General features: G+C 47.3%; 1 protein-coding gene across 13 annotated transcripts in view; it reads left to right on the forward strand.

Annotated features, from left to right (window-relative positions):
* JAKMIP1 (janus kinase and microtubule interacting protein 1) overlaps positions 1 to 12,310 on the forward strand; it is a 175,766-nt gene that overhangs the window by 105,443 nt on the left and 58,013 nt on the right. For all 13 annotated transcript variants that reach the window (XM_063619736.1, XM_063619737.1, XM_063619739.1 and 10 more), the window contains 2 exons: positions 8,729 to 8,938; positions 9,407 to 9,526. In XM_063619736.1, the coding sequence (XP_063475806.1) occupies positions 8,729 to 8,938; positions 9,407 to 9,526 (330 nt within the window). The remainder of the gene's footprint in view (positions 1 to 8,728; positions 8,939 to 9,406; positions 9,527 to 12,310) is intronic.

Raw genomic sequence — 12,310 nt, forward strand, 5'->3', positions numbered from 1 at the left:
AGGCTGGGTGCCCACAGCTCCTGAGACCCCAGGGGCCCCGGAGGTTGGTAGGTTTGTTTACTCCCATGACTGTCTGCCAAGCCCTCTCACTGGGGCCGGGCTGTTTTCTCAGCACGATTCCTCCTGTCAGTTGGGTAGGAGTGGCCCATTTCTGGCCTTCTCAGTGGCCCTTTCACATCTAGCTTCAGGCAGCTAGGAGATAAAGGAGAGTGTTTTCTTTCTTTTTTTGCCAGAAAATTACGGAAGAGAGGCTATATATCTTCCGGGCACTCCATTTGGTGAGCACCTGCTGTGAGCTAGACCCAGGGCTAGCACAGATTGTTTGAGATTTTATTTTATGCTTTTATAAAACCATAATGGTTGTTTTTAAAACTCATGAACTGAGAGTGGCATGTGTTCGATACATGTTCCCTATATAGATGCCTGCTGGGCCAGCCTCTCGGGGGAGTCATGGGGGGCCGTGACTAAAACCCTGCCTGGCCATCTGCAGGGAGCTCGCGGTCTACTAGGGTGACAGGTGACACCTGCTCCCATGTGATCTCAGCTTGGGAAGTGAAGGGCAGGACATCTGGGGACTGCCCAGCCCAGCCGGGGCAGCAGAAAAGTGGGAAGATGCAGCCTTCCCGGGCAGGTGGGACTCTGGAGCCCTGCTCACAGGTTGACCAGACACATTGAGTGGTGGTGGGCAGAGGCACCGGGCCAGGACTTGTCCCCTACCGACTCCCACCACTTGCAAACCTGGCTCCTTCTTTGAGGAAAGTGACCTCTTCCCAAGTAAGCATAGACGGAATACTTTTCAGGGCACGGCAGCTACACCTCCCTGTCCAGGTGGAGGTCATTCATTGTAATACAGGAGGTGTCTGGTTCAGGACCCTGAACTTTAAGAGACTGCTGACCTTTATGAGGCGACTGTTTTGCATAAGAATTTGAGAGATTGTTTCTGAAGCTCTCTTTTTGGGGCATCTCGTTGGGTTGGTTATCAGCCTCGGAAGCAGCACATGATCTGGACTCGCTGCCAATTGCTGCATGTTAATAGTAAACAATCAGTTTAATGGGAGCTGGACACTGTTTATAGTCATCCACAGCAATGAAATTTGCTGTCAGTCAGAATGGCCCAAGAACACATATAGCCCTGGGCAGGACAGTTCCCTCTCAGTTGAATATTTATTTACTGAGTTATAGAGAAAAATAAGACATGATTCCAGGCAGCAAAGAGCTTACAGTTAACAGGAGTGTGAGCAGATTATTCTAGTGTGAGCAGGACGGTTTGGTAATAGGACCATGCAAGCCAAAGAGGCAGCAACAAAGAAAACGATGTGATCACTTCTGTGGGTAGATGCGGGAGTCATTTCACAGAGGAAGTGAGGTCTGAGCTGGGTTTTGAAGGATGCATAGGAGTTTGTTAGGTGATCCTATGCCGAGGGAGAAACACTGGCAAAGGTTTGGAAGTAATAGGGGCATGGTGTGATCATTTTAACCATATCTCTAAAATAGCCATGATGATATCTGGTACTTGGATTCCCAGTAAAATACAAAATGAAAATATAATGGAATCCTGTTGTCAAATACTGGAGACTTTATTTTCTTACTTTTAATAGAAGTTTTAAAGGTGTGAAATATTTCTAGCAAAACGTGTAGATGAGATCACAAACAAACACCTTGTGCCCACCACACAGTAGATAAAGCATCACAGGTAGAATCGAGGCCGCTGCACCTGAATCTGGGGGAATGATTTCCAGGAATGCGTTTCTGATTCTACCTCCCACGCATGTGATGATGACCGATATAGTGGGTCTGCATGAACACTGAAAAGGTTTTCTATTCTCTGCCTTCCAATGACTTGGGGTCAAGGACCCTCTTAGACGGGGCCGTGCTTCCCTGCAGACCTCACTATGCTGTGCACTGAGCACTTCAGGGACAGAATAACGATGAAGGGTATTTTGCTTATATTCTATCTTTTCCTCCTATAGACTTTCATTGCTGGGCAGAACCAACAATGTTCTCTCAATGGCTTAAAACCCACCTCTGCCAAGCCCCATGCATTCCCAGAGGAGCAGGAAGCGGGCGTGGCCATGGGGAGGGGAGCCTGCGGCTGCAGGTGGGTGGTGCTCCGGTTTCCTCTGGGTATACAAGCCCATTGGCAGGAAATGGTTCTTCGCCCAGTGTCTCATTTTGTAGCACAGGAAGGAGATCTAGGGAAAGTGAATGACTTCAGGGAGCAGAAGTGCCTGTACCCACACTGGTCCCCTCTCACTGACAGTACAGGGCTCCTCTGCGTGCAGGTTGTGGGCTGGCCGGGATTCCACCACACCTGGAGTGTGCTCTTCAGGTGAGGCTGGCTGGGAGGGAGGGGGCGGGACACCCAGTGAAAGGCATTGAGGGTGTTGCTGGGGAAGAAGGGAGTTCTCTCTTTTCTTTTTCTTACCTTTTAAAAAGTCCTGATGATTTGAGGATATATTCATTTATTCCCCACCCTCAATATCGGAAAGACTCTGAGATTCCAAAGGTTCTTAGAAACTAAGAGCCTCCTGGGGAGGTAGTGAGTGTCCCAGCATGGGGAGAGTGTAAACTGGGGCTGGGAGCCCTCTGTGGGAGATGAGATGCTGGAAGAGATTTTGGGACTGGAGGCAGGTGACAAGGCACCCTTTTAAAGTCCTCATCCATCTATAGCCCGGGTCCCACAGTTGGTGACAAACCACCAGTTCATGCCTTAACTCCATACTGTGCCAAGAATGGCAGAAGAGCTGTGTGTCAGTTTAAAATTTCTAATTTATAGACAGTGCAAGCACACCAATGCTGAGTCCTCAGGAACGGTCTCCAGCCCCTTTTCTCTATCACATATGTTCACGGATGTGTGTTCAGGGGAGACGTCATCACATGGTGGGAAGAGAAGCCTTTGGAGGGAGGCTGCCCTGAGTGATTCTGGGCTCCCCATTTGTTTGCCATGCAACCCTGGGACACTGTCTCCAAGCCTCTGGCACCTCACCTATAAAATGGGGGTATTCCCATATCTGCCGAGAGTTAGAATTAAACAAGCAAGTGAGCTAAAGCATCTAGCAGCTTATAGTTTCTGTAAGAGGATACCTGTAAAATGTGTTCTTCTGTTATAGGAAAAATATATATTAAGAGAAATAAAATGGGGGAAAAACCCTGTGTATTTGCACAAGAGACGGTTTGAGCTTAATTTAAAATGTGCCAGGGATCCAGTATCGTAAAGGCTCCATTTCCATTTCAGTGCCAAACAAAAATCTCCCCCATTCAGGTATGTCATTGTGTGGATGGTTTTCACCCAAAATGGTCCACTTAGGAGAAGGAGTGAAAAAAATCGAATGTTCATTTCTCCTATTCACCCACACCCTGTCTGATAAATGTCACTCCTTAAGCAAACCTGTTGCCCATGGCAACACATTCAGAAGATGGGCTGCTGGTTTCATTTCTTTGTCAGCTGGATTGGATTAGAAATGCAAGAAGGCTTTTGGACTTTTATCTACACATTAGGATGCCTCTTAGTAAAAGTCAAGAAGAAAAGGTGGTTATGGTCAACATGGGGAGTGACACTCTAGTTTAAGGTGGTTATGGTCAACATGGGGAGTGACACTCTAGTTTAAGGTGGTTATGGTCAACCTGGGGTGGTGATGCTCTAGTTTAAGGCAGTCATGGTCAACATAGGGTTTTGACGCTCTAAGGCGGTCATGGTCAACGTGGGGCAGTGACGCTCTAGTTTAAGGTGGTTATGGTCAACATGAGGCAGTGACACTATAGTTTAAGGTGATCATGGTCAACATGGGACAGTGATGTTCTTGTTTAAGGTGATCCTGGAGCCCGTACTGCGTGGCCTGTGGCTTCTGAGAAACCCTGGTGTGGTGCTCTGTTAGTTTCCTGGGGGCAGCTGTAACAAATTACCACAAACTTGGAGGCTTACAACAATGACATTTATTTTCTCTACAGTTCTGGAGTCCAGAAGTCCCAAGTCAAGGTATCGGCTGGGCCATGCTCCCTTGGAAAGCTTTGGGGTGAAAGTGTTTTCTGGCCTCTTGCAGCTTCTGGTGTGGCCGGCAGTCCTTGGCATTTCTTGACTTGCAGTCGCACCACTTCAGTCTCTGCCTGCACCTGGCCTTCTCCCCTGCAGCTTGTCTTCTTCTTCTTTTTTTGAAATGGAGGCTCACTCTGTCACCCAGGCTGGAGTGCAGTGGCATGACCTCGGCTCACTGCAACCTCTGCCTGCCAGGTTCAAGCAATTCTCCTGCCTCAGCCTCCTGAGTAGCTGGGATTACAGGCATGCACCACCTCACCTGGCTAATTTTTGTATTTTTAGGAGAGACAGAGTTTCACCATGTTGGCCAGGTTGGTCTCAGACTCCTGACCCCAGGTGATTCGCCTGCCTCGGCCTCCCAAAGTGCTGGGATTACAGGTGTCCTCTTCTTTTAAGGATGCCAGTCAGTGGGTTTAGGGTCCACCCTAACCTGGTATGACCTCATCTTAATTTGCATCTTCATTTCATCTGCAAAGGCCCTATTTCCAAATAAGGTCACATTCTGATTTTTGGGGTAGACGTGACATTTGGGGGGACATTATTTAACCCACCACGGGTACCAAGAATGAGAATGGATGTTGAGGTGGTGGCCTCTGCTTCAGTCTTTGATTCCCCCAAACTTTGCAATAAAGTAGAGCTCACCAAATCAGTCATGGGTCAGTGGGCTTGTTTTCACTGAGATACATTTCCTGGTGGACTTGACTGCTGAGAAACAACCGGACTCTCTTCCTTTGCGGCAGAGGGGACAGGGAGGGCTTGGAGAGGACAATCTGCATTTGAGTCATGGTTCTGCTGCTAACTAGAGTGTTAGCACATTCCCCTTTCTGGGCCTCAAGTTTGTGTGTAACTTGGGGTAAATGATGTCCACTTTGAGGATCTTTTAAAGACTCAGAGAATGTCTCTTAAGTACAAATGAGTACCTAGCTCACGCTAGCACTAAGAGAGGAATGATAGCCAACATCAAGTTTGTCATTCTTTCCTGAACTCTGTTGATTGCGATTCTTTTGGTCACAAGTGACAGAAATTCCATCAAACCAGCTTAGGCCATGGGTGTCTGTTGGCTCTCCCAACTGAAGTCATGGGATTTGCTGTAGGTGCAGCTCCAGGTGCACTAACGATGTCATCCAGGATCCTGGGTTCTTGGGCTCTGCTCTGCCTCCTGCTGCATCATTCCCAGGCTGTGGGCTCTCATGCTGTGCTGAGGGGATGCCACCACTGTGCCAGGTCCCGTGTTCTTACACCACACAGCCCAGAGTCCCTTTCTTAACTCCTAAAGAAAAACAGGAGGATCTTGGTGCTGCCTTCTTCCAGCCGTTGGTTCTGATTGGGTTGTGTATCCATTCCTGAAGCAATTACTATTGGGACATGGACATTTGGGTGGATTGAGCCAATCGGGGACTGCCCTGGGAACTTGCAGTGGTGTTAGTTCCACCCCTTTCCTACTGCACATGCTGAGACTGGGCGTGTGGGAGAAGGGGAAATAGATGCAGGAAGGAAGCTGAGGGATGTTCCATATCATCAGTTGAGCAGTTCCAGGAAGCTCAGGATTTCATCAGTATTCCAAGGGCAGTGAGATAGGATCACTAAGAGCTCAGCTTGTGATCCAGGAGTAAAGTCAGTGAACTGTGAGTGTGCCTGCCTCTTGCTACATGAGCTTGGCCAGTGTCTTAACCTCTGGGGCCTCAGGACTCTCATGCTGGCTCCGGAATTTGTTCTGCATTGGCTGTCCGTCTGTTTCTAGATGCCGTCTCTGCTGTTTGAGAATGTTTTCCAGGAAACTTTCTTGTGATGACTGGGGCAGAAGCCCTCTGTCTCACTTACTAGGACAAGGGGGAATTGGTGCCCTTCCAGGTGGAGAATTTGGGATCCTAGAGATGTCTTGCTCGCGATGGTGCTGCCTTTTGTGGGGAGCTAGTGGAAGGCAGTGGTGCGGGCTTCACTGCAAAGCTGTTACTGAGGGGCAGACGAGAACCCTCCCTTACCCGTGATGGACAGACTGTTGGCTTGCAACACCCTCAACTGCCCCTACAGATTTCCTTCGTTTTGATGTTGTTATTGTTTGTTATTCCCCTCATAGCACAAATCACTCCCAATCGCTACAATGTCTGTTTATTTATTATGTTTATTGCCTGCTCCCCCCTCTAGCAGAATAGAAGCTCCCAGGGCAGGGGGGCTGATCTCTTTTGCTCACTGATGTTTCTCAGCACCCATTGATAGTGCTCAGCTCAGTATGTGTTGAGTTAATGAAAGTGTGCTTGAGTGAATTAAATGAATAAACTCCTTCTGCATGATTTTTGCTTTGGGGTTGGCATCTATGTTGGCAGTGGTGTTTTGAGCATGTTTAAAGATTCCTCCTGTGGAAGGGACAGTGCTCCTACCCATTTGGAAATTGCAGTACTGGGGATTTGGCCCAAGCACATAGATGCTGGTGGATCATCACCAGGGGGAGCAGTGGGCACATGCAGCGGCTGCTTAGGAGCAGCTGCATGGGGCACCCGTTGCAGGGGCCAGGAGATGATCCTGGCAGATGGAAACAGCCTTTGTCTTCCAAAGAAAGGTGCCTCAGAGAGCTCTTAAGTACAAATTAGTACCTAGCTTACAACTAGCACTTAAGAGAGAAGTGACACCACTGGCAAGTTTGTTGTTCTTTCCTGAACTCTATGTCAATTAGGATTATTTTGGTTGCAAGTGACGGAAATTCCACATCAGAACTGTAGCACCATGGTACGTGGCTGGAAAACCTCTCAGTCTGGAATCTAGGGGCACCATTTCCTTTCTTCTCTCATCTCTATGATATTTTTTAGTTTTTAGTGGTCTTCTGTTAAAATAAAATAGCCTCGTGTTACCTAGGGGCTAGAAGAGATTAACAGTGGCAGTGAACACTGATGGCAGGCTTGCGATATGCCAGGCACTGTACCAAATTCTTCCCAAATTGCTCTAAAGCTCCTCAACAGTTAGACAGAGTTGGTTCTAAAGTCTTCTTCTTGTCCACATTTTACAGAGACAGAAGTTGAGTCAGAGAGGTGGCCCAACCTGCCCATGGTCATATGGTCAGGGTTGGGGGGTGGGTGGGATTTTAGCTTCCTTCTCTCTGCTGTCAGAAGAGGGCCCTTCACCTGAATTCTCTGCTATGTCAGTCTGTGTCTGAAATCAAGGTTTATGCTTTAGAAGTAAGAGCTTTGGATTGTAATCCACTGAAATGTAACCTGCTACGTGAGCGGGCTGAGCGGGAGGAGGCTTTGCATCTGTTTCCTTGCAGCTGCCGCAACAAATAATCTCAAACTTCATGGCTTAACATGACAGAAATGTGTTCCCACACAGTTCTGGAGGCCAGGAGATTGAAATCAAGGTGTCTGCAAGCCCACACTTCCCCCTAAGGCTGTGGAAGAGGATCCTTCCCAGCCTCTTCCTGATGCTGGTGTTGCTGGCTGACCTTGAGTTCCTTGACTTGAGGCTGTGTCCCTCCAGCCTCTGCCTCCGTCCTCACAAGGCCTTCCCCTCTGTCTCTCTCTTCTCCTCTCATAAGGACACCAGTCATAAGGGCCCACTCTGCTCCAGGATGACCTCATCTTAACTAATTGCACCTGCAGTTACCCTCTTTCCAAATAAGGTCCCATTCTGAAGTTCCAGGAAGGCCATGGGTCTTGGGGGCCTGCCATTCAACCAGGACAGTGCCCTCACTGGAGCATCCAGAAAAAGCTAGAGTGGTTGACCTGGGGCTGACACTTCCTCTGCATACTTTTTTTGGTGTGGTTCCTCACTGTCACCCGGCCCACTGTGTTGAACCTGTGTCCTTTCTGACACTCCCCCGTAGGAAGGCTGGACAAGACAGGGCTGGGAGTGAACTGAAGATTAAGTTCAGGTTTGTACGTGGAGAGGCTGTGGTCCCTCCGAGATCCAAGCAGAGGTGTCAGGCAGCCAGCTGGTTCTGTGATTGTGGAGCTCAGAGAGAAGCCAGGGCTGAGGCATGTGTTTAAGATCTGCTGCATATGTGGGGTTGATACCGTTAGGGAGGACCTGGCTGCCCGGGAGAGGATACAGAGTCAGAAGAGGGCCAAGCCTTGGAAACTCCAGGCTTCAATGAGAGCCAGAGCAAGACAGTCTATAAAGAAGATAGAAACTGGGAAGTGGCCTTGGGGAGAGGGAGCAGGAGGTCGTGAGTCTGGGAGTGGGTGACGGAGTGAGGGCGGGAGGACAGAACGTTGTCCAGTGGGTTCGGTGGCCAGGAGAGCACTGGTGACCTTGGCAGGAGCTGTCTGGTGGTGAGGGTTGGGGAGTTGTGGCCAGGCAGGAGAGCGTCAGTGACTGAGAGGGAGACATGGGCCTGGAGACGGAGAGAGAAGCCAACTCTGCCAAGAAGCTGAGCTGCAGAGGCGTGGCTGGGGGCTGGCAGTGTTTTATTGTATTTCATTAAAGTGAGAGAGACAGAAGCATACATTGATGCCAGTTTGCATGTCAGGTTGAATATATACGTGCTTCAACCCCTAGCTCTGTCTCCTCTGTCTTGTAGAAGTGATGGGGAACAAGCCCTGGGCTGCAGGCTATGCTTGCTCTGCGTCTGGAGTTTACTGAATTCAGCTGACCCAGGCCCAAGACACTGCTTTGACCTTTCCCTGGGCCGAAGGCCCCAAACGGGGGAGAGATTTCCTTGGTCATGAGCCCCTAGGCCTGACTGCTTATTCTTTCTCCTTTTAGATGGATGAGATCAAAGGGAAAGACCGTGTGATTCTGGCCTTGGAGAAGGAACTTGGCGTGCAGGCTGGGCAGACCCAGAAGCTGCTTCTGCAGAAAGAGGCTTTGGATGAGCAGCTGGTTCAGGTCAAGGAGGCCGAGCGGCACCACAGTAGTCCAAAGAGAGAGCTGCCCCCTGGGATCGGGGACATGGTGGAGCTCATGGGCGTCCAGGTGAGGGGCAGCAGCTTGTGCCAGCCTCAGGCTGGTCCCCCACCCATTTATGTGGCATTCTTCTGGTCAGCCACAGAGGATACTGAGTCAGCATGTATTCACACCATTCATTCATTCATTCACTCATTCATTCACTCAGTATTGGAGGGGATGTTACAAATTCTTTGTGCTGGACACTGTGTAAGGTGCCGGTGCGTGGTGGCCTTTGTAAGAGATACAGGGTGGGAGGGGCCTGACCACAAGGTCCCCAGGGAGCCACGGAAGGGTTTGAAGTCTCAGTGGCCATCTAGATGGAGTCTTCTGCAGGTGTGCAGTGGGCTTGGGTGTTCCCCACCTTGCTGTGTGGCATGTGGGCCCCTGAATAAGGATCTCACCCATTATGTCATGTGAATTTTCTAAGAAGGCTCCACACAACTTCTTCAAAGTACATTTACGTCTTGACTTTTTTTTTTTTTTTTTTTTTTTTAGGATCAACATATGGACGAGCGAGATGTGAGGCGATTTCAACTAAAAATTGCTGAACTGAATTCAGTGATACGGAAGCTGGAAGACAGAAATACGCTGTTGGCAGATGAGAGGAATGAACTGGTAAGTAGCCCCAAGAGACAGGCGGCGCCTCATCGGGTGCAAGGAAGGGGCCCTGAGTCCCTGAAACATGCGCTGCACAGAAAGTTAATGCAGAAGCCTTCTGGTTCTCTGAACTTTCCTTCTTACTTCTTTTTGATTAAAAATCTAACACATGCTCATTGAAGAAATCTCTTACTGCCATTTGTTTTTGCAGGGACTTATCTTTAGCAAACAACTGGAGAAGTTCCATGAGAAGCGTGGAGAGGATGTTCATTGCAGTGTTGTTTATGTCAACCCAAACCGAAAAAAATCAACAATTAAAAAACCAAAAAACCCAATTGTTCAATACTAAGGCATGGGGCAGAGCGATTATGGAATAGTTATACAATGAATTCTAGACTATCATTAAGATTGATGATGGAGACCCTATTTAATTGAAATGGAAACGTGTTCATAGTAAATTAAGTGAAAAATGCATTTTACAGAACAATAATACATTGTCATCGTCTTGAATATTAGAAATTATTCTTTTTTTTTTTTTTGAGACAAAGTTTCACTCTTGTCGCCCAGGCTGGAGTGCAGTGGCACAATCTTGGCTCACCGTAACCTCCACCTCCTGGGTTCAAGCGATTCTCCTGCCTCAGCCTCCCAAGTAGCTGGGATTACAGGCATGCGCCACCATGCTCGGCTAATTTTGTACATTTAGTAGAGACAGGGTTTCTCCACGTTGGCCAGGCTGGTCTTGAACTCCTGACTTCAGGTGATCTGCCCGCCTCAGCCTCCCAAAGTGCTGGGATTACACGCACGAGCCACCACGTCTGGCTAGAAGTTATTCTTTCAGGTGGTGTAATTATGGGTAATTTTAATTTGTGCTTATCTATTTACTTTTTGCATAAAATTTTATATACTTGTAAACTAAAACTTATACATTAATTTTAAAAATAATGAACATGGACTTCTGGTTAAAAAAGAAATCTCCAGTAAAAATAGCAATTTCATGAATATGTTCACATTTTCTGGATAACAGCAAAACTAATTTTTATGTAATGGCAGTTGATACATCAACTTGTTAACAGATGCCTCATAATTTTTAAGTTTATTCTAATTTTTATTATGAAGAGAAGTATATCCACAGAATATTTGAAAAAAATGAGTGGTGAAAAGTGTCCATAAGTATCACCTCTTCACAACTTTAACAGGATCAAAATAAATTTACTTCCTTCCAGTATTTTTAAAGGTTTTTTCTTTTGGCTTTAATCAGACTGTACATCTAATATTATGTCTCTACTCTTCATTTAAATATTTATAAGCTCATAAATACTCATGAGCTGCATAATAGTTTACTGAGTGGATTAGGAAAAAACACAGGCTTCTGGAAACATGTCAGATCAGACTGAAGTCGTTAAAAGTAGAAACTAATAAGTTTGCCAACGCTTCAATCTTTTTTTTTTTTTTGAGGTGGAGTCTTGCTCTGTCGCCCAGGTTTGAGTGCAGTGACGTGATCTCAGCTCACTGCAACCTCTGCCTCCCGGGTTCAAGTGATTCCCCTGCCTGAGCCTCCCAAGTAGGTAGGATTACAGGCACCTGCCAACACACCCAGTGAATTTTTGTATTTTTAGTAGACATGGGGTTTCACCATGTTGGCCAGGCTGGTCTTGAACTCCTGACCTCAAGTGATCTGCCTGCCTCAGCTTCCCAAAGTGCTGGGATTATAGGCGTGAGCCACCGCACCTGGCCTCAATCTTAAAATCATGAGGTAACTACTGCTAGTTTGGAGTGGTTCTTACATGTTCTTAATGTTTAAATAAATGCCTTGAAACTCACCAAGAGACTTTGTTTTATTTTATGGTTATGAATTGGGATTTTTTTCCCTGCTGTGTATTGTTCTGCAACTTGCTTTTTTCACCTCGTTGATCAATTACATCACTCCCCATCAGTGCTTAGAGATCTGTCTTTGTCTTTTTACCAGTGGCTTGGTAGTCCATTGTGTGGATATACCATGGTCTGTTCAACTCTCTTCCCAGTGCTGGATCTTTAGGCTGTTGCTGCTTTCTGGATTTCTGTGAGGTGCCGCATGCCTGTAATCTCAGCACTTCGGGAAGCCAACATGGGAAGATTCCTTGAGCTCAGGAGTTCCAGCCCAGCTTGGGCAGCATGGCAAAACCCCATCTCTAAAAGTACAAAAAAATTAGCTGGGCGCAGTGGTGCACACCTGTAGTTCCAGCTACTTGGGAGGCTGAGGTAGGAGATCACTTGAGCCCAGGACGTCAAGGCTGCAGTGAGCTGAAATCACGCCACGGCACTCAAGCCTGGGTAACGAAGTGAGACCCTTTGTCAAAATGACCCATGTCATTTTACCTACCTTCTGTCTCAAAAAAAAAATGCCATGTAGAAGATACATATGGGTCTTTACTGACTTTAAATAAAGGTTCAAGTCAGTAAAGACACATGTACCTTCTACATGGCATTTTTTTTGGGGGGGGGTAGGTTTCTAGAAGTAGAATGCGTGGGTCACATGGTACATTTTCTATTTCAACCTATACCATCAGAATATTTTACCTTAACAGTTACAGCCTGGGGAGTAAACACAGGGGTCTAGAGTCAGTCTCTTGTGTTTGACTCTTGGTGAACTCAAACCACCAATCTTTGCAAAAGTGCAAAGCATTCTTGGCACTTTCTTTGTGAAGTTGGGCCTATTGTCTCCTCTCTTTGGGCTCAGGTTCTTTGTCTACAAAGTGGGGATGGGGAAGGTGGCCCCTTCACATGTGTTGGCTGTGCCTGTGGTTATCATAATATTGATAGATA

This window comes from Symphalangus syndactylus, chromosome 16, assembly GCF_028878055.3.
Source record: "Symphalangus syndactylus isolate Jambi chromosome 16, NHGRI_mSymSyn1-v2.1_pri, whole genome shotgun sequence".
NCBI classification, from domain to species: domain Eukaryota; kingdom Metazoa; phylum Chordata; class Mammalia; order Primates; family Hylobatidae; genus Symphalangus; species Symphalangus syndactylus.